Here is a 19,420-nt window from a genome sequence, read left to right as displayed (position 1 = left end):
GAAGCCTTTGGGCTGCGGATTCAGAGAGAGCTAGACATGACACATGTAATTCCTTTATGTTTAGAATTAACATGCTAGCCCTGTGATCTTCTGTTCAACTCAAATTATTTGTTCAGATGTTGGTTATTTTTGGGGGCACAGGGAAATACTTTATTTTTGGTTTTAGTTAAATACACACATGATTGTTTCATTACCTGATTTTTCACATTGCTGCAGAGCTGCCCATGCCTGGCACAGTTCTGTGGACAGCTGCAGTTCCTTCACGTGTAGATCCTCTCATGATATTTTGCTAGATTAAGGCAGTGTTAATGGAGACATCTTCAAGGCAGCAGATCAGAACTGGTACTGTGCTCTGCCTTTGGTCTGTTAAAATCTGAAGGATCAAAAAAAGGGGAACCTGCCTTGCCAGGGCACTCACAGCTGAATCCTTGGAATAGCCTAATGCAGATCATTGCACTGCACAGCTCTGAGAGCTTGCTGCTCTCAGGACCGAACCTCTGGTGCCTGTGCTGAGTTTTTTTTCAGCCTGAGTTAGATGGGATGGGTAAGGCCCATCTGCACGTCGCAGGGCTAATGTCAGAACTCTTTTAGGGGACATCTGAGCTTGTCTTTTCTACATGACACTGTCTTGCAAACCCTCAAGGTTTAGATTGGAGGTTGGTTGTCATGCTGAGTCCTTTTTCTCAGGTATGGATTAGGATCTCATCCAGCAAGCAGTTCTAACAGTGAGCTGTCCTGTCTTAGCAGCAGTAATTGCAGAAACTCAGGTGCAGGACTCGCTCATGCTGTGCAGGACGGGGTAGATTTGGGAAATGCCCGGTGGTGTGAGGTGGTGTGAGCCACTGGGGTGTGCCTGACCTGACAGGCAGGGTTGTGCTGCAGTGTGAGGCCACAGACACACTGGCTGAGATGGGAAGGGTGATTGTGTGGGTGTTAGCACATCCCTGCAAAGTCCTACAAGCTCTTTCAGGTGTTGCCTTTAGGGAAAGGCTGCTGCAGGGATTCATCAGATCTCCAAACTGAAACTCCCACAGCCAGAGAGTACCTGTAGGAGAGGTCTGTGCTGAAATTCAAGGGTGAGGAAAGGAAGCCATAGATACATCTGGACTGACTTGTGCACTTTGTCAGTTGTGGGTGTTTTTTTCCTGATTAAAAGATTCTTGCTCACCTCCACTGTTGCAAAATCTCCTGGTTTCAGTTACCCAAAATCACTGTGGTTGTACAGGGAATGAATTCCAAAGTCTTCTAAGGAGAGAGCTGGTCATCTGAAGGAGGAGTTATCTCTCATTCAGTTTCTGGGACGAAACGTGACCCCAAGGCTCTGGGCTGATGTAAAAGCTGACAAGGACAGAAAGCTCTTGCCTTGTTCTGAGCATGAGAAAGGGCTGATTGTATTCACCAGTCAGGTGCTAGAGCATCAGCATTATGGAAAAAACCACAGTGGGAGCACAGGATTTCATCAGAGGTAAATGGTGGCTTGGCTGCTGGGTCTTTCCTTTCCCTTTTTACCTGTAGCTTGGCCAAGGGGAATGAAGTGTGGTAGATGTACCTGGTCCAGAACAGGCTGGCAGCAGCAGCTCCAGTTGCACAACAGGGCTCTGGTTAACCCCTTTCTGTACCAGTTTTGGCATGGTGCTCAAAATCTCCTGCTTCCCACCAGGCTGGAAGGGCTGTGTAGACAGACGTTGCTATTTATTCATTCCAGTGCTTGCTCACTGGTAGAGAGATGCCAGGGTCTGCTGGCTTCTCTCACCCAGATAATCCACACTGCTGAGCTGAGGGGGAAAAACCTGTTTTTTTGCAAATTGTCCTGTCCTGTGGCAAGAAGCAGAGCCCTGGCATGCTGAAGAAGCCACTGCCAGGTGCAATGGCTCCTGAAACCTTCCATGTGTGACACCACTGAGAGAGTCTCCACGTCCTGCTGCAGTCTGTCCGTCTTGGGGTGACATCCAAACAAACAGAGGGAACATGCCTTCACCAGTTGTGGCAGGAGCTCTTATGTGTGGAATCAAAAGGAACTATTTATTTTCTCAGCCAGGTTTAGGATTACTTTTGAAAAAAAAAAATTTTTTTTAAAGCCAAATTCTTTAATAGCAGGTGAGGACATAATTTTGACCAGATGCCAGTTCTTCATAACTAACGCTATAGCTTCTTTAGGAATGAAAGTATGTTGTCCCATACCTTCAAACTCATTAATCTTTGCTGATTTTTTTTCCAGAGCTTGCCCTCTGCCCACTCACACAGCTAAAAGATAGCAAGCACCTTTGCCAAGTAAATGACGCTCTCGGTGCTTTGGAGTATGTGTCTGTTTGGACTTAGGTTTTGACTTTGCAGTGAATTTCATGTAAGCCCTAGACACATTTTTAAGCAGACTCATTAACAGGCAGTACTAGAAGAGGAATTTAGAGGTTTGGAACTCAGTGATTTTTTTTTTTTTTTCTTGTCTGTACAGTGGAGAATTTCAGTGCTTGTTCAAAGCTGTTTCACTTTTTCAAAAGTTGAGCAGCCCAAACCCTTACATCTTTTGAAGTGAGTTGTACTCCCAGGTCACTAAGAAGATGATTTTGAAAATCTGAGGCCTGCTGCTGCTCTGAGAGGTCCCTCATATGAAAATCCAAGCTGGCCTTCCACAGCAGGGCTTTATTCTGGATAAAAGGTGGTTGCACAGCATGTGAGGTGGCTGCAGTAGCTTCCCAAGGTCTGCCCTCAGTGTCTCATCTCCAAAGCCTCATCTGCACCTTGCTGGGATGGAAAAGCAGCTGCCTTCCTTCTGGCTTCCAAACTGCAACAGGAGTAGTGCTTAAATAAAATCTCCCGGACCAGAGATAATGCAGGCAAGGAGAAAAGATAGATGGGGAAAAAAACCCAAAAAACCGTCTCTTGTAAGTGGAAAGGATTTAAGGCAAACTGTGCTCCTTGACAAAGGGGAGTGGGAGGAAGGAAAGGTGGCTGGTTTACAGCAGACATCTCCTTTCTGTGCATGAAAGGAAGCATTCAATTGCCTTGTGGTGAAATGCTTTTGGCTCTGGACCGGGGTGGAGCAGAGGCACCCACACCCAGAGCCTGGGGCTGGCTGTGCACAAGTGCAGAACGATAAGACACCTCCTGAGTACAGAAGTCTGGGCCCTGCCAAGAACTCCAAAATCCATCTGTGTGACATCACTCTGCACCTCGCAGGGCGTGGGGAGCGGGGCCTGCTTCTCCCTGTGAGCCTCAGAGGGAGTGCAGATGGCAGTGAGGTTGAGCACAGCCAGCTGAGCCCTGCCTGGACCTGTGGGGACACAGGGCTGGTGCTCCCAGACCCTCACCCAGCTGCATGATGTGGGAAATCCAGGCACAGAAAATTCTCAAAATCTTGTGTGTGCAGGCCTGAATACAGAAGAGAATACAGGGTTCGAGCTGAGACCTTGGAAAAGGCTTCCAAATTTAGAGACCATAAGTAAGAAGGTGGGTTTGTAGTATAGGTAGACATATTAACCTAAGGGGAAACATATTAAGGTAGAGGAAAGTTTTAGGGTTTTAAAGTTTGGATATAGGAGTAGTTACAGAAATAGTAAAAAGTTTTAAGGTGTAACGAGTAGTTTGTGTGTCACTATATGATTGGATAAGAAAAGCCTGCATTGGGGCAGGACGTGTGATACAGTTTAATTAGCTATTGGTGAGAAAGTTAAAACAATATGTGTGGCAGTGGATTATTGGCTAATAAACCTTTAAAAACCCCTTGTAACCTGTGGTCTTGTGACCACTGACCATGAACTCCTGGTGTATGCAGTGAAGATGTTCTCACTCCTTGAGACTGAGGCAATGAATCATGTTTTGAGACATCTCCCAGTGGTCCTGTCTCTCTTAATATCCCAGTACACGGGAGCAGGAGGAGCTCTCCCTGCTCTAGCTGACAGAGTGTGTGTGCGTGTTGGGTTGTTGCTCTCAGTCACTTTTGGGGCAGCCTCTCTCTGTAGCCGGCGGAGAAAACTTCCCCACAGCTGGGTACCAGCTGCCTCCTGCTCCCTGAGTGTCACCCAGGCTCCCCCGTGGGTGTCCTGTGGCAATACTTGCAGGCTGCAGTCTTATATCCTAATCCAGTTGTTACATATCCACCCAGGTGTCAGGTGGTGGTGGGAGGCAGGCAGTGCTTGGCACAGAGGAGTTTGGAAAATACCAGATGGATTGACAAGAGCTGTTGTACATTTTTTCCTCTCAGGATACTCTCCTACAACAACCTCACGAGGCTGGACGAGGGGAGCCTGGCAGACCTTGGGGGACTGCACGTGCTACGGCTGAGCCACAATTCCATCAATCACATTGCAGAAGGTGCTTTCAGGGGACTCAAAAACCTTCGTGTCCTGTAAGTTGCTCTCAGCTTTCGTCAGACCCATACCCATGTTCCCTCCACGGTTTGTGTTCTGCCAGGTGGTTCTGCTTTGAAGGTGCTTTGGGTGCCCAGGTCTGGTAGTTTCAGGTTCCTGAAGCCACCTCGGCTGAAATCCCTGAGGTCTCATCCCTGCAGCTAATAGCAGTATTTCTTTTACTATCCTGTTGACTTTAATTGGAATTATTAGAAAAGCTTAGTTTCTTTTGGGTCGTGCTGCACTCAGAAGGAGCAGGGAATGATTGCTTCCACTGACAACACTGGAAATTGGAATATCCTCTTAAATGTGCTGTTGAGCACTTCTGTGTTGTTACTTTTTTTTACCATTATACATTATACATCTGGGCTTGTCTTGTGAACATCAGAAGATGGGGAATCCAGTTCCATTCCTGCAGCTGTGTTGCCTCTGTCTCCTTACTGGAACCTGCAGGGCTGCTGGCTGCTCTTCTCCTCTTCTCTCTGGGAGCTGCAGGCTCAGCACCTTCATCTGGCACACCACAAAGTTCTCACAGTCCTTGTGACAGCACCAGACACGTTCCCAGGCTGGTTGAGTTCAGCAAACTGATTTAGTTCTTCCTTGAAAAGAAAAAAACACACTTTGATACTTTTATTCCTCTTCAGAAGCCCATTGTGGCCTGAGTCATTAAAAGGAAATGGGAACAGAAAAATCTCCCCTCTTTACAGTACTTTTTGCATCTTACTCTTTTCTTTATTGAAGTTCATAGTGAAGGAAGTGACTGGAAAGTGAGTTTGGGTTTTGTTTGCTTTTCTTAAAGTTAAGCCAAAGCCTTTCAGCCACTGGGCATTCAGAAAGGGACCTCTCTGAGGCAGCTGTCAAGACCGGAACTAAAGGTTTCCAAAGAAAAATGGAGGGGAAGGGAAGCTGGTCCTTCTCTTTGCTCTGCAGTGAATGTGGAGCCTCTTTTATGTCCCGGGCAGAGGGGGGAGGTGGAGAAGGAGTGTGTGAGCGAGCTCTAATTTAATAAAGAGAAAGGCCTATTGGGTCCTGCACCTGGTGAAAAAGAGCTGAGCATGCTTTAATTATGGGCTATTGTTGGGGAGCCTTTGGTGGGTGTGAAACTGCTGAAATGTGGAGCTATTCAAATAGAGGTCAGGCCCGGAGACCTCTGAGCACAATGATTAACAAGGCTTCGAGCATTCAAGCTCAGCCAGCCAGAAAGAATAGGAAATTGGCAACAGGGGCTGGGAGAGGAGTAGGAATACAAAGAGAGCTGGGCCAAAATACCCCACTCTTTTTTATTCCCTCTCTCTATTTTCACTCATTTGTTAAAAAGGTTTTTATTCCTCCTTTCTAACACTAAACCTTTGAGTTGCCACTGGATGAACAAGCAATACCATTTTCTTTCCCTTTTTCAAGGAAGCACAATGTGTGGCGGTCAATTAATAAAAGTGTGTGTCAGGGCTCCTACAGGCTGTTCCCACTTGTCTGTCCCTGCCATGGGAAAGGGTTTGCTGCTCCAAAGACCAGTAGCCCGTGGTGAAACTGAAGAGGAGAGATGTCTGAGAAGGGATTTTCCCTTAAAAAACAAACAGAACAAGGGACACTGGCTTGGCAGCTGTAGGGAAAACGTAGAAACTGAGCTCCAGGAGGATGTATTTGCTCCTGTCCCACTAGGATAGTGCTGGAAATGCCAGCACATCAAAGCATTCTCCTGGGCTCGTCTCTTTGGCCACCACAGCATTATGTGTGCCCACACCTCAGGGGATGTGGAGTTTTTGTCCATGCCTTTGGCACAGAGCAGCCCACAGATCACCCTGACATCCACAGTGATGCTGGCTGAGGCCAGGCCTCTCCAGGGACATCAGATTCAGGTCTCAGGCTTAAGCCAGTTTAAGAGAAGTTAAGAGAAACAGGAACTGAAACTTTTGGCCGTCTCCCTTCGCATCTTTAGTTCACCCTAAAGTAGAGAAAGGAGAGCCAGCTGAGGGAAAACCATTCCCATCTTGAAACTGGGGCTTTATTTTAAAGTTGTTCTCCCTTCTTGTGAGTTTCTGTGTATTTGTGCTGCCCAAAAGCCACACTGTGATGCCTGTGTTGGGAGTGTTGCAAAATGCAGGGGCACTTGTTTTTTTCTTCTTTTTTTGATCTCAATATTTCTTTATCTGGAAACGTTGTGATAATCATCTTCAAAAGGTGCGAAAGGAGTACCTGAGGGCTCAGGGGTTATCTGGATGGTGAAGTTTGCTTTGGTGTTGTGTTTTGCCAGGTTTTCAATCAGAGTGATGTAACAAAACCAACAAAGCCTATTGAGTTTTTCTCTCTTTTTACTTAACATTGGAAATGATGAATTTCTGTCTGTGTTGCTGGGTATTCATTGCTAGATTGCTGGATTTAAAAGCTGGGAGGGAAGGATTTTTAAACAGTCTGTTTAAACAGCTTTTGTGGATCTCTCTGTTTGCTCTGTGTGCTTGTTTTTTTTCAGACCTCTTTGACTCTTGTAATTGATGGTCAATTTGAAAGCCAAAAGAAGCTAACTCTGGAAAGGAATTCTCTTTTTTTTTTTTTTTTTTTTTTTTTTAATGGTTATACAGAGTTAGGCTGGAGTAGTGATGCTGGTCCTTTGTTGAGTTTTCAAGTTCATTGCCAGAAAAAATGTAGCTTTGTAGAAAATACACCAAATCATCTTCCTAAGATTCTGCTATAGACAAATGCATGTATACACTGGAATACCCAAGGTGAATTTATTTCAGGGCAGTAGCATGTAAGGACAGGTGTTTCTTTCGGGTTAATTTTGGCGCTTTGTTTTCATTTTCCTCCTCCTGTTTGGATGCGCAGAAGTAGAAAAGGACAGAAACCTACTTGGTAAAAAGTAGCTGTCTCAGAGGGTTTGAGCTAGGAACAAGCCAGAGCTCTTTCTGGAATGCACCATCCCACTGTGTGTCAGTGCAGGAGAAGTGGTTGGTGCTGCTTTGCTGCAGGACTCTGCATTTTCTGATACCTGTCAGGAAAAAAAGGGAAGCTCTCACGTGGCATTCTCCAGCTTCCTCCATTTATTTGTGACAGTGACATTGGGACTGAGGTGCTGATTCTGAGCTCTCTTGTCCTCCCCCCAGGGAACTGGACCACAACGACATCTCAGGCACAATAGAAGATACCAATGGAGCCTTTACAGGCCTGGAAAACCTGAGCAAGCTGTGAGTATCCCTGGGCTTGAATTCTGCAAGCCAGTTTTGCTGTGTGCCTGTGTTGGGTTGGGTCTGTCCCTTTTTATGCAGCCTCCCTCACCTTGGAACAGGACAAAAATCAACAGAAAATCTGAGCTGCATGGTTCTGCAGGCTCACTGCGAGAGTCCAAATGTGTTTTTCAAGCACTGATGTTTTTAAGCAGGTATGAGGCAATTATTTCCTTTCTAAATGGTGAACAGACGGTACCACAATACTGCAGTTCAGACACAGAGAGAAATTTAAGCTGTTTTGGTGTATAAAATTCAGCACAACCATTCCTCACTTCTAAAAGCAAACAGGCGACAGAAACAACCCTTTGCAATCTTCAGTGAGGCACTGATTGATGCAGCAAGTAACAATAAACAGAAGAGAAAAATCGCCCCACTTCCTGTTACAACAGAGGATTGAAACAGGATTCGTTTCTGTGGGATACTCTTTCTGAGAGTGATCTTTTGGGCTCAGTTCCATGTGCAGTGACAATAAAAGGCACCATGGGGCACAGGCTCTTAAGGAGATAAAAAGAAACCCAAGGCAAGCATGCGCCTTGCAAATGTTTATGGCTTTGCTTGGCCTTCGCCAGGATTTTCACAGTGCTCTGTACGAGTCCCTCTTCCATTTGAAATGGGTGACATAAATCAGCCCTGTCAGAGGAGTCTCTGATGGCTTGTGACAAATCAAGAGTCTCTAATCATTACCTCTTGCCTTTGTTGAAGTTCTCAGCACCCCCCCACGCCTCTGTCTCTGATGCTGGGCTGGCACAGCCAGAGGTGCAGTAAAAGTACCTCGATGGAGAGCAGATGGCTGGAATGAGCCCTGGCAGGCGGGATATTGTCACGCTCTCATTACACACTCCTCGGGGAGTGGGACGAGCCACGGCAGGGTTTGTGGAGATGTGGTGCTGGGAGGAGAAAAACCTGAAATCACAGACACAGAGATGGCGTTTGATGGTTGCTGAGGGGAGTCACGGGGTCCGTGCGGAGGGGACCAAGTTACAGCTGCAAGTAAAGTGGGGCAGAAGGCAGAGGAGGATTTGAGGACAGGGGGAGCCAGGTAGGGAAGCAGAAGTAGTGTGGGGGTGAGGGAGAAGTCAGTAGGAATTGCTGTGCATGCAGAGTCAGGGAATCTTCCCATGACTGCCAGAAAAAAGGCAGAGGAGCAGATGCAGTGGGTAGAAGAGTCCTTGGCTGCCTGACTGAATAGTCTGGTTTGTCTGATGAAACCAGTGAGACCCTGTGAGCAGCTGGAAGGGTGATGGGAGCAGAGACTCTGTCCAGTGGGATTTGCAGGCTGCAGGGATTGTGAATCTGTAGTACTGCCTTGACAAGGGAGAGAAGGTGGTGGAAAGGAGCAGAGAGAGCTGCCCTGGTGGTACATCCCTCCAACAGAGCCACTGGCATGGGAGCAAAAGTAACAGTCCCAAGTGATTAGGAGATGTTAGAAATGCTGGGTGCAGGTAACAGGGGAGTGGTGAAAAATCCAGGGGAGACAGCACTGAAGGAAAGAGTTCAGCAAAAGGATTGACTTGGAAAGCAGGAGCAGTGAGCCCTGATGAGCTGTGGGGGTCAGGCAGAGGCCAGGAGGGACAGCAAGGAGGAGAAAGGAAGGGAGCAGGGGCAGCCTGTGGGGTTATGTGCTGGGAGCTCTAGCCAGAGCAGCTATTGCTCTCCCCTGTGAAATGCCGTGGCCTGATGTGATGTTTATCACTCAGCACAAGGAACACCTCCAAAAGATGGCTGGTTTGGGCTGCCAGTGGCCAAGGGTGCACTGAGGGCTTGTGCAAGTCGAAGGAAGCTTGGTTTATATCTTTCTTTCCTTTGTTGACTGATGCCTGTCATTGCACGTGGACTCGGGCCAGCTCTGAGTCTGGCTGAGGGACATGTGCAGGGAAGGTTTGTGCAGGGGATTGCAGCACATTTCATAGCCTGGAAAAGCATGTGGATCAGGTTGGTTTGGGGCAGACAGGAGTGGTTTGATTACTTAACAGAGTGAACTGCTGTGGGACAGACAGCTTGCTGGGATGGTTCACTGTCAGCCAGCATGTTAAGGCTAAAAAATTCTCAGAACATGAAATTATTTTTTTATTATTATTATTATTTCTTGAGGCATTTTGAGAATACTTGTGAGTGGTCACTTTTAAAGGGAACTCCTCAGAACTATTTTAGCTTATCAGCACATAAATCCCAAACTGGTGATTTCTAAGGCTGAAGTGAGTATCAGGATTTTTTTTTTTGGTAAATAAAAGATCAGCCCTTACAGCAAACATTTCACTGTGTGATTTAGGGCCTGTGTTTAAACCGTCAACCACTTTAAATGCATTAGCATACAAAAAATAAATGGGCACTTCAGAGGAGACCTTCCAATGAATTAATAATCACCTCAGCTCTGTGGAGATTGCCTTAAAAGCCGTTCCCCTTTGATCTGGCACAGATTAGCCTCTGAAAGGATTTAGCACAGAGAGGGTTGTTCGCTGACATGAAGGTGTTAAACAGAGATGGAGAGGCCAGTCACTTTAGCCTTCTCTGAATTATATATGAAGCTCTCCAGGATAGAGAGCACAGGCCTAAATTAAAATGTTGCTTGAAGAAAGAGGGAGTTGAGAAGCACTGAAGCATAAAAGGCACTGGTGGAATCACTGTGGAGCAAGGAGGTTCCTAATTATTCAGGCTGCTAAATGTAACCAGCTTTTTGATGGCTCACTCAGTGAAATCTTCCTGCAGGTGCAAAACTGGCTGGAGGAGAAAACGCTGCAATGAATTGTGTGCTTGCCGTGTAATTACAGTGGTGCAGTCTCCAGGAGAGCTTGTGCTTGGCTCTGCCCCGTGGAGGAGGTTTTGGCCAGCAGTGGGATGGCTAATTATGGCTGTGTTCTGCTGCCTTCACATTCCAGCCTTCCACAGCCCTTTGATGGGGGCTGCTAGGTTCAAACTCTCAGATTTGTAGAGGCACTTAATTGAAATTAGTTGCAAGGAGTAATGAGTTTACTGAGGCCTGACTTGTTATGTGTGTTAGGTATTTCTCATGTCCGGGCATCAAGCTGTGTGCACCTACACAAGTGGTGCAGTTGTGGACTCCTTTCCCCAGATGTACTGCTGCTTATCTCTGCACAGATAACACATATCAGCAGTATCTCCGATTTTTGAAGTCCAAAATCCACTGAACAGTAATAGAAATCTGCAGCTATCAAACCCAAGCTCAGCATAATTTTTTCAACAGCAGTTGCCCATCTAACTTCCATTAGAATCGTAAAGGTTGGAAAATATCTTTAGGCTCATCAAGTCCAACCATCAGCCTAGCACCATCACCGTGTTCATCATTCAACCATGGCCTGCAGTGCCACATCCACGTTTTTTTGAGCACTTCCAAGCATGGTGACTCTGCCACTTCCCTGGGCAGTCTGTTCAATCCTTGATTCCGATCTTACAACCCTTTCTCTGAGGAAATTTTTCCTAAAATCTGTTTTAAACCTCCGGAAATTTTTCCTAAAATCTATTTTAAACCTCCCCTGGCACAGCATGAGGCCATTTCCTTCAGTCCTTATTTTATCCTTACAACGTACTCATTTAGGAATATGACTTCAGAAATCAGTGTGTATGGATGCAGCCATTTGACCAGAGTTTACATATAGTAAATTATTTACTGTATTAATCATTCTAATGGATTTTTCAAAGCCTTCATTAATGCAACATCCCTTTTACCAAATGATGGCACACATGATTGCACACATGCTTTGGTGCTGGGGGTATTTGGAACTGGGCTTTCTGGGAGCCAGTATATTAACCAAATTATCCTGACATTTGAAAAGTGCTTTGTGGAAGGCCTTGACAAGTTCTTGGAAATGTATTTGCTCATGGAATGGCTGCACGTGCTCCATCTTGTACTCCTCTCCTTTCCCTGAACAGTAGGCAGGCAGTGGGACCATCATGGTTGTAAGTCTTTTTGGGGTGCAGATACAGGTCACACCCTATACCGAAGGAGAGCTCTTGAATGAAAACTCAGAATGAAATGCAGCCCCAGGTGTGCCTTTTTTTCACCTGAGGTGTGGGTGAGATTTGCCCTGGACACCACGTGGTGATAACAGATGCACCTGGAGGATAGACCTTAGAGGGAGCCTGGGGAAGGAAAGCAGCTCCTAATTAATGACACTGGTTGATGTTTTATTAAAACAGGCGAGGGGACTATCCATTTGGCACAAACCTTGCCCCGGCCATTAGCACTGGTCAATATTTATGGAGAAGTGTTGCTCTGGAGATGGCAGCTGGGCTGGGATCTCTCCAGCTGGCTGTTTTCTGGTGACAGTCCCCTCATGCCACTGCTGATTCAGAGGAATGCTCTCTGGTCACAGATGCAAACAAGCCCACTCCTCAGCTCTGGACATTACCTGCTCTGCCTTTTGCTCCTTGAAATTATCCCTTGGCTATGATCTGTTGCATGATGTTGCTTTGCTGTTGTTTTTACAAGGAAGGAATGAGCAGTGCCTCCAGTCAGCTGTGAATGTGCAGCCCAGGGGGCAGCCCTCAGCCCTGTGTGCTGATAGCTGCTCAGGCCAAGCCCCAGTGAATAAATTACCGCTCTTTTTCCTGTCTGGGAAGAAGTCAGAAATGAAAAGTGTTGAGGGGAGAGACCAATATCTTGTTAAACTGTCACTGCACTTAATCCTGTCCACAGCCAGGCTGCGAAGTACAGAGGGGACCTTCTGTTACTCAGCAAGCTGGTTCCCAAGCAGGGGAGCAAACCTGCCTTTTTACATGATACGGCACATTCCTTTTTGCCCTGTCATCACTATTAAATTCAAATACAGATAAAAGGATTTAATTTCAGGAGCAGGAAAGCGAGTGTGCTTCAGCTCTCTTAATCTCTGTGCAGTTCAGATTTCCTGGGACTTAAACTTGAGTGTGTATATCAGATAAAGCCACACTAATTGTGTTCCTTCTTTCTTTTTTTTCTTTTTTTTTTTTTTTTTTTTTTTTTTTTTGCCCCCCTCTCCCCTTTTTCTTTCTGTTTATCTGGCACTGGATGTTTGGAAACTGCAGAACTCTGTTTGGAAACAAGATCAAGTCGGTGGCCAAGAAAGCGTTCTCAGGGTTGGAGGCTCTGGAGCACCTGTGAGTAACCCACCATGCCTCAGAGTTTGGGAAGGGGGGTCTGCCAAAAGTAGCTGCTTGAGAAATCTGCTAGCAATTTAATAGTGTCTTTGTAAACTGAGAAGCCAGTCCATTTGTGGGGGCCACCTGCTTCCTTCTCATTATAAGTCCACCTCAACTTTGGCCTTTTTTTGTGCCAGGAACAAAGTTATAGAACATATGGGAAATTTGCATGCTCCTAATTTTTGAGAGTATCACCTTGACTTGCACATTACTGCTTTGCAGGCTGCTAGCAATGAGAATAGGCTGGTTCAGACACAGCACTCTCTCCTCCTTTGCCCCAGCTTTCTCCTAAACCCAGGCTCTGGCAGTAACATGTGTTGCAGATGACTGATTTCGATGCATCCGCACTGAACATCCCCATTCGGCACAACCCCCTTAGAGCCATTTGCAAGAAGTACATTTTGGCTGCCTCTGTGTAATTTTTTTTGTGTCCCAAGGCTGATGACTCCAGCAGTGATTCATGAATAACCTCCTTTCTTGGATTAAGACAAGTTAAAGTATATGTGACTGTGCTCTACATGTTTTATTGGCTGTTGATTGTATGAAATGTTATGGCCATCGAGAGCACGCTGAAAGATTTGGGCTGCCTGACGGGGAGTACATTCCCAAATAAAGGTGCCTTTAATGCTCTGCTGAGATTGTCCTCTTTTAACAGTGCTTGTCTGCCCTACATGTCACTTAGTAAACTTCAGTTCTAAATCTGACATGGTGCTTTTTCAGAGAACAATTTTTTTTTTTTAAATTAGCAGTTGTTGTGAGGGAAGCCTTTATCTCCCTTTCTTTGGAAATACTGGGATGTTTTTTTAAACCCAACTGTATCCCCTCCAAGTAATTTTCAAATAATTCCTCAGATGCTGCTTAGTGCAAGTATTTGCTTTCTTTTATGTTTGCTGAAGGTCTTGCCTGGGGTACCACATTCCTGACTATCTTTGGTTATCGAGGGGGCTGAGGAATTTCTGAGCTATGGATGATGGAGGTAGCTCAGACTGAGAAAGTGTATTGAGAAGATGGGGTAGGGAATGACTTAGTGATTTAATTAAGTGTAATTTTTGTTGGCTGGCTATTGTTCAGCCATACTTTAATAACATGAAGGTGTTTTGAGGAACATTTTTATGCACTGTAAGTGCAGAAGGCCTTGACAAGGAGCTACCAAATCACCTGCTACTGGAGTCATTGCTTCAATCAATGTGAAGAGGCTCTGTCCCAGCCATAAATAGCATCTCTTGTTCACACTACCTGTGGTTGTGCCTGCAGGAACCTCGGGGACAACGCCATCCGCTCCATCCAAGCCGATGCCTTTGCCAGGATGAGGAGCCTGCGGCAGCTGTAAGTGATCGCCCTGCTCACACCCTGGGGCAGGAGGGATCCTCCTGGCCCTGGACATGAGCAGCAGCACGGGTGTTATCCATGTTAGCACTCATTCATTTCCCCCTCCCCTGCGTCCTCCTCTGTGGGGTATTTTTACAAATGAGGAGCTGCCACAGGAATATCTTGCATGTAATAGTGAGTGAAATCAGATCATGGGGGTAGGTTCTTCCAGCAGGTTTGTGCCTGTGCAGTGATTCATCTCTGCTCAGGAAGTCCAGCCCTGGTCCTATTCGCCAGCTCTCCTCCTCACACCACCATGGATTTAATTCCCAGTGGCCCATCTCCTCCCTTGCTGTACCTGTGTTTAGGGTTCACACACTGGACAGGACTGATACTGCAGTGATAAGCACCAGTTGAACTGCATCCACTTGTCATCCAGCCTTCTGGTGTAAAAATACGGATGTGTTATCAGAGCTGCTGCTTGTGCTCCAGGCTGGGGCTCTGCACTGTTATCAGACACTGTTTCCAGTCTTGCCTGGTTTCCTTTTCTCTTCTTCCCCATAAATATTTAATCCACTGTCAATGTGTTGCTATGCCCAGGAGTAGTGCAGTGTCTGTGGAACACAAAATCATTTATTTGGTATTTGGGCAGGTACAGGTTCTTGCTCCTGACATTGGAAATGGGAATCAGATGGTGGCTGTTGGCAGTGACACTTGATACCAGTGACTGGGAATGAGGAAGATAAACACTGTGCGTCTGTTGTGTGATTAAAAACTTTATCTTCTGCACTGGCACTTGAAATAAAATTGAGATGAAAGATTGATCTTATTAGGAAGAGACAGTGAGATCCCAGATATTGTGAAGGAATGTTTATAAAATGGAGAAGTTCAGATAGAGGGCATTTACATGCAGAATGCATTGTGCTGAATGAAGGATCTCATGACCTGTCCCAAGTAGCCAGGAGGGGTTTATGCCATCATATGTGTTAGAGGCTACACATCTTTCTAGAACAGCAAAGTGAACAGCTTTGAAAAATCAAATCCCCTCCCTCTCCAGTCAATTTCTTTCTTTTTCCCTTTCCTGCTCATTTCAAACTTCAGGATTTCCTGAGGTATTGGTAGAAGAATAACAGGAGATTCACATCTTATAGTGCAGTGCTGGAGTTGGGATTCTGCTGTGCTCTTGATACCCTGCATAGCTTGTAGTATTGCAGGACAGGAGCTCTCATTTTCCCAGTCTCTGAGGCATCCTCACATTCTATTCCAAGGATCAGACTGAGTTTTGCAAACCAGGCCAAAGTATGAATGCCCTGTTTGTGTAAATTTACAGTTCTTCACTGGCCTTACAGCTATGCTGAGCCATAATTTGGCCCAGAATATTAAAAAGAGCCCACATTAATCCCAAAGCTCCGTTTCTCTTTGCCCCTTTTTCACACCTCTTTTCCTAACAGAAGGTGCTAAGCTAGTGTTGGATCAGAATCCTACAGTGGTGGGGTTGGAACTCAGGATGCTGAGAAATGTTTATATGTTTTGTTTTCCAAACTAGTTACAGTTTCTGTGGGGTTTACACAAATATCTTTGGTCATTTCTCCTCTGCTGCTTCTGCTAATCAGTAAACACAACTCCAGGGTCACCTTATGGAAGGCAGGGCCTCTCTGCTTACTGCTCTGCCATGGAGGGAGCTTGAGGCCTTACTGTGGGAGCTGGGTGTCCTCTCTCTCTCTCTCTCTCTCTCTGGTCAGCAGTTAAATGCTGAATTTGGTCCTCATCAAAGATGCTCAAACCACAGGGGCAGAGCAGGAGCTCATTGACATTGCTTGTCTGTTCCTGGGGATCACTTTGGGAGCTGGTTAATAATTACAAGGTGCTGCAGAGTGTCACTGCAGTACAGGAGGGGGTTTCCTCTGTGTGGAGACGAAATGCTGTTTAAATGTGTCACGTCTGTAACATCTTTAGTGCCTCGAGGACATCCCTGCGGTCCTTTTTCTCCCTTCCACCCATGCTGGGGGGGGCAGGAGGAATGTGTCTAACATGAAAGGGCTGTGAGCCTCCCAGCCTTCCCTCCGTGCTGGACTCACAGCAGGCTCGTGTTGGTTTTGTTTCCCTGCAGCCACATTAACAGTGACAGCTTCCTCTGCGACTGCCAGCTGAAGTGGCTGCCCCAGTGGTTAGTGGAGAAGGAGCTGCAGTCCTTTGTGGTGGCCACCTGTGCCCATCCTGAGTCACTGAAAAGCAAGAGTATTTTTGACATCCAGCCGGAGAGTTTCGTGTGTGGTAAGTCTCGCCTGCGTGTTTTGAGGTTGTACGAAGGGTAGGAGTCACTTGGGAAACATTTTCTTTGAGTACCAGCATGTTATTATGAGAGCGTTTCTGTTTTGTTTTGTTATTCAGTGGGATCAAAGGAAGCCCGAGCCTGCATTTAAAAAATTTGTCATTGGCTACAATTTATTTCCCACTAAAACCACACAGCGCATTGCTTGCATCCAGAGTATTCCTTACACGGCTCCCTGAGTATTAAATCAAAAGGGACTTAGGCCTGTTCCACTTCCAGATGGGGCTGCACAGACGCTTCCCCAGTCCTCTCAGTTTGATAGTATCAAGACTGCAGCTGTAATTTTTTTTCCTTCTGCAGTGTTCTGAGCTCTTCTGTGGATTTGTGTTCTTTAGCCACCTTTTCTCCTTCTTGGAGACAAGAAAGAGTTAAAAACAAAACCCAGAGGAGAATCCCTCCATCACAGCTGCTTCTTTGGGGCCAGTAAGGCCCACCCAAACACTGCAGTTGACTCTGCACCTGAGCTGTGGTTTCAAAGCAGCTTTAGTTAATGCCCAGCACACATAAACATCTACTACCTTTCTCATAAAGAAGAAGAAATTTAAATCATCAGAAGATGCCAAATCAATGCTGCTCAGGCATCCAGGTTCTGGGGAAAAGAAAAGCCTGGTTTGGGAGCCAAACCCTGTGCAGTGGAGCCAACCAGTGAGGATCCTGGGTGGAGCTGCACATGGCTGTTTGAAGGAAAAATGAGCTTTTGCAAACATTGTTTAACTGAGCTGAATGCATGACTTGCACTGAACACAGCGCAGAAGCTTTGTTCCAGTGTCCCTTCTGATCCCCCAGTGACAAGCTCTGCCTAGGTGGCCTCTGTCTGAGCAGGCTGGGAGGGAGGCTTGCTGTGCTCATCTGGAAGAGGAGATCCTGAAGGCTCCATCCCCACAGCAACATCACAAAGCAAAAGCAGCTTTGCTTCCCGGTGCCTGCCAAGTCCTCCAGGCACTAGTAGTCCTGGTTCCAGAGGCCTGGCTGTTTAATTAAACCTTAGTCAAATATTAAATTACACCATTTGTAGAAACCTAATAAATGAATCTGCTTGGAACCTTGCTAAAACCAACAGTCTTCAGGGCAGAGAGAGAGTGTGTGTGTAGCTTTCCACCCCGGTCGGGTGACAGGCAAATACAGCTGCTTCTGCTTTGACAGCATGGGCGGTGTAGAGTCATAGAGTCCTTTAGGTTGGAAAAGACCTCTCAGATCTTTGAATCAAACCATTAACTTACTACAGGCAAACACACCACGAAACCACAGCCCTGAGTTCCACACTGACACATCTTTTAAATACCTCCAGGGTGGAATGCTCCCACCACGTCCCTGGTCTCTGGGCAGCCCCTTCTGGTGCTTGACAACCCTTTTGGGGAAGAAAAGCTTCCGGTTAGCTAATCTGAACCTCTCCTGGCACAACTTGAGGCCATTGCCTCTTGTCCCGTTGCCTGGGAGAAGAGACCACTCCCCACCTCACTAAAACCTGTGAGCGATTTTCCCTGGAGGTGACACTTGCAGCCCTTTAAGTGCCCTCTCCCCTCCTACTGCATGCCAATACAGGTCTGGAGGTGAGGTTTTAAGCTCAGTCATGCTCTTCATGCATGGATTGTACAAGGAAGGACAACCTGAATATGGTCTGAATATCTTCTTCAGACTATAGTATCTTTCTCCGATTCAGTTGGTGAGGGAGCTGGGTGTCTTGTAGATGTCTGAGGTCACTTGATGACCATCTCAGCCCACTGAAGGAAACCGAGGAACAGCAATCCCACATAAACCAGTGACTCTGGAGTTGTGCGTGGCACACCTGCCCTACAGAGCACTGCTTGTTTCTCATTCCACCTCTTGACTTGCTCCAGTCTCCCCTCAGAGCCCAGCACTGACTATTGCCTCTGTTTCCTCGCAGACGATTTCCCCAAGCCGCAGATCATCATCCAGCCCGAGACGACGGTGGCTGTCCTGGGCAAGGACATCCGCTTCACCTGCCTGGCGGCCAGCAGCAGCAGCTCCCCCATGGTGTTTGCCTGGAAGAAAGACAACGAGATGCTGCACAACGCCGAGATCGAGAACTTCGCGCACGTGCGGGCCAAGGACGGGGAGGTGATGGAGTGCACCACCATCCTGCACCTGCGCCACGTCACCTTCGCGCACGAGGGCCGCTACCAGTGCGTCATCACCAACCACTTCGGCTCCACCTACTCCAACAAGGCCCGCCTCACCGTTAATGGTGAGTGGGAACTGCTTCCTCTCCTCAGCCTGAGCTCTCCTACGTGCTGTTGGAATCCTAGAAACTTAAGAGTTTGGGGTTTAGTGTATAGTAATACATGTGAGTCGAGATGGAGGATTTGGGGTGTTGTCTTTATCCTTCTTCTTTCCCTTCTTCTTCATGGGTTTGGGTGGTTTTCTGTAATTGGGAGAAAAAGGTCCACATTGTGGGCCTTGGGTGGTCATCATTGGGCCGGAAACATAAATAATATAGGTGTCACCTTGGTACTGGGTACTTATCTTAAACAACCTTAGGAAGAGTTAGAAGCTCTCCATTTTACCTTGTTTCCCTAGCTTGCTAGTTAAGCTCACGGCTCGTGAGCCTGTAAATAGATGAGATATAATAAACATTCCAAGTCCGAACTCGACAACTTCGTTTTCCGTGTTATGCATCCTGTCGTTGGCAGAGAAGAAGGCAAAACCACCATACATGGGTGCAGTTCCTTGGGACCCACTTTGTTGCTCCTGAGGGTTCATTCTTGATGGTGAGCTCTTAAGCTCTGCACAGCAGCAGTTGGTATCCACGGGAGCTGGGAAATGCCTTGTGAGGAGCACACAGCATTTTGTGTTGGCTGCCATCCAGCCAAGCGCTTCAGCATGCTTGCTGTTAACAGCTCAAGCTGCCTCTCTATGGCTGCTCAGGTAGATTCTTTGCCCAATTAAAATGAAAATACAGAGGGATGCAAAGAAGAGGGATGTAGGAATTGGAAGTTCTCTGTAGGAGAGATAACAGATTGTTTTCCCAGGTTTTCATAAAAGAAAATCAGCTTTGATCCCAGCTCTAATGATCTGAGTTGGAGGAGTCATGGACTCTGCAGACAGGTGTGTTCTGTAGA

The 19,420-nt window shown here is 46.6% G+C and overlaps 1 protein-coding gene across 1 annotated transcript in view; it reads left to right on the top strand.

Moving 5' to 3' along the window:
- LRIG1 (leucine rich repeats and immunoglobulin like domains 1) overlaps positions 1 to 19,420 on the top strand; it is a 92,387-nt gene that overhangs the window by 63,095 nt on the left and 9,872 nt on the right. The window contains 6 exon segments of the mRNA XM_066195632.1: positions 4,202 to 4,345; positions 7,445 to 7,525; positions 12,587 to 12,658; positions 13,955 to 14,026; positions 16,119 to 16,282; positions 18,226 to 18,546. Of these exon segments, the coding sequence (XP_066051729.1) occupies positions 4,202 to 4,345; positions 7,445 to 7,525; positions 12,587 to 12,658; positions 13,955 to 14,026; positions 16,119 to 16,282; positions 18,226 to 18,546 (854 nt within the window).

Source organism: Chamaea fasciata, unplaced genomic scaffold (assembly GCF_029207755.1).
Source record: "Chamaea fasciata isolate MVZ Bird 193981 ecotype frontalis unplaced genomic scaffold, bChaFas1.0.hap1 SCAF_13, whole genome shotgun sequence".
In the NCBI taxonomy this organism is placed as follows: Eukaryota; Metazoa; Chordata; class Aves; order Passeriformes; family Sylviidae; genus Chamaea; species Chamaea fasciata.
Note: the sequence above shows the minus strand (reverse complement) of the source record. Positions and strands in the feature narration are given on the sequence as shown.